Consider the following 2086-nt stretch of genomic DNA (forward strand, 5'->3'; position numbering starts at 1 on the left):
GAAAAATATATAAAAAATAATTCAGCAAGAATCTTTGTGCCCAGCAGCAGCCAGAGTAATATAATATTAACAATATAGTTTAACCCTTTGTATAGCCCTCTCCATTACATACCTGCCCCTCTTCAGTGAGCATTGGCTTTGGTATGATTATTCCTAGGGCTGAGTCATTCTACCTGTATTTCAGAGCCATTTCCACTTTTCCTTTTCAGTGGACTTTCTGTTCATAACCTCTGCCCACTTTATATTATATAGTCAGTATCTTACTGATGTATAGGAACTCTTTATGTATTAGTGAAATGACCTTTTTGTGCGGACAGACAAAGGAGGATGCTGGTGGACACCCTGGCAGTTCTCTCTTGGTTGCCTGCTTATGAGTTAGTAGCTCCTCCTTTTCCTAGTAGCACGGCCTTGGTTCAGTCTTCACTGTCCACAAGGTTGTGAGGTAGAACTAGCTGGCAGAGCGAGCAACAATATGTAACTCTGACAAACAGCAGGTACCCGAGCTCAGACTCTCCTTCCTTGAACTTGCAGGACTGCCCTTGATACTTTCCTTGTAGAATAGGAGAGCAATGAGGAAGCAAAGCTCTTCTCCTTCAGCAGAGTTCCAAAGAGAATCTATGTGCACAGACCCAAGCATACATCCCTCCAGTTCTTTTTTTTTTTTTTTTTTTTTTTTTTTGAAATTAAAAGTTATTTAATGGGAGCAGAGAAGGAAACATTCATTCTTCCAATCCAGATTACCTCTTCAAATGAATCCTGAGCAACTGAGGATTAGCAAAGCCACAAAGGCCTTCTGCATAATTCAGAGGTTCAGAGGATTTCTCAGAGTATGTAAAGGAAAGTATCATATCATATATTTTTATGATGCAAATAAGAGAGAAACTATGAGTCAGGGTGAGAATATACTGATTATAACATCTATGCAATGAAGACACAAAAGCAGAAGGGGAGAAGGTAGTCATCATCCAGCAGTCAGCAACTCAAGGGGATAGCTCCTCAAGGGCATGGCTCCTCAAGAACATGGATGTGAACCACATCAGTTCTGCTTGGTCTTCTGGCCTGAGCCTGGAATAATGGTTGAGGGACTGGGCTCTTGTACCTTGGTTTGGCCAGGCTGAGGGACCTTAGGGTGGGCTGGCTCAGGGAACTTGGTGTGACCTGGCTCAGGAACTGTGGGATGGCCTCGTTCAGGATACTTGGAGCAGCCTGGTTCAGGAAGTTTGGTATTCCCAGGTTGTGGTAACTTGGTGTTGCATGGCTCTTTGGTAATGGGAACAAATGGATCGTGGGGTGGAGCCTGGCAGGGCTGTTTAACCTGCTGCTGTTGGGGTGGAGGAGGAGGGGTGCAAGGCTGCTTCGGCTGCTGGGAACTCATGCTTCACAGGAGACTGGACCAGCCATGCAGAGAAGTTTGAGCTGACAGTCTTAAGTCTGGTCATCCCTCCAGTTCTTAAGAGAATGGGATTCATGCAACTTGCTGTCCCTCCTGCCTATAGATCACCAAAGATGCACAAAGTGCTTGCCCTGAGCCTTTTGCACATGAACCTGTGATGTGGCTTGCACTTGCTTTCTCTCCCAGTTTATCATTTGTCCTTTCACTTTGTCTTTTGCCTTGAAAACTGTCCTGGATTTTTTGCGCTCATTTGGCTTCAAGAATGATTTATTAAAATCTACGTGATTATGTTGACAAGTAAAAAAGTAGTTTTCTTCTAAACTTAAAATAAGTTCTTGTATTTTTCCATATATGATTATTATTTCAGTCAGAAATAAATCTGTATTCAGATATACAATTTAGTCCACTGACATTGTATTATGCAACTTAGTATCTAGGACTATTCCACAGAGACATGTAATTTTCCTTTTATTACTCACATATGGCTGATAAATTCTCTTTCTAATGGGAAGAAGCATGTGTATTGAATCGATTGGAGGATATAGAACAATGTGTACTTTAGGTTAATTATTTATGTGGTGTAACACTCTATCTTTTTAAAAAGGGTTTTGTTATTTAAACTTATGCCCAAACAGAAATAACACAATAAGCTTCTGCGAACTTATCATCCATCTCCAACAACCAACAATCCAT

General features: G+C 41.4%; 1 protein-coding gene across 1 annotated transcript; it reads right to left on the minus strand.

Annotated features, from left to right (window-relative positions):
- Positions 1-1036: 1036 nt before the first annotated feature.
- On the minus strand, positions 1037-1375 carry LOC111154069 (cornifin-A-like). Its single transcript, XM_022513422.1, has 2 exons — positions 1255-1375; positions 1037-1182 (listed from the first exon to the last, which is right to left on the minus strand). Exons 1-2 carry the CDS (start codon positions 1373-1375, stop codon positions 1037-1039), a joined length of 267 nt encoding a protein of 88 aa, XP_022369130.1.
- Positions 1376-2086: the final 711 nt, after the last annotated feature.

This window comes from Enhydra lutris, unplaced genomic scaffold, assembly GCF_002288905.1.
Source record: "Enhydra lutris kenyoni isolate GAN:26980312 unplaced genomic scaffold, ASM228890v2 scaffoldscaffold35, whole genome shotgun sequence".
NCBI classification, from domain to species: domain Eukaryota; kingdom Metazoa; phylum Chordata; class Mammalia; order Carnivora; family Mustelidae; genus Enhydra; species Enhydra lutris.

What these genes read in the sequence shown, in the direction of transcription:
- LOC111154069 (XM_022513422.1), bottom strand. Translation starts at nt 1,375, where the DNA reads ATGAGTTCCCAGCAGCCGAAGCAGCCTTGCACCCCTCCTCCTCCACCC. An exon ending in TCCCATTACCAAAGAGCCAT is followed by an intron (nt 1,183 to 1,254) that starts GCAACACCAAGT and finishes ATCCTGAACGAG; the next exon opens with GCCATCCCACAGTTCCTGAG.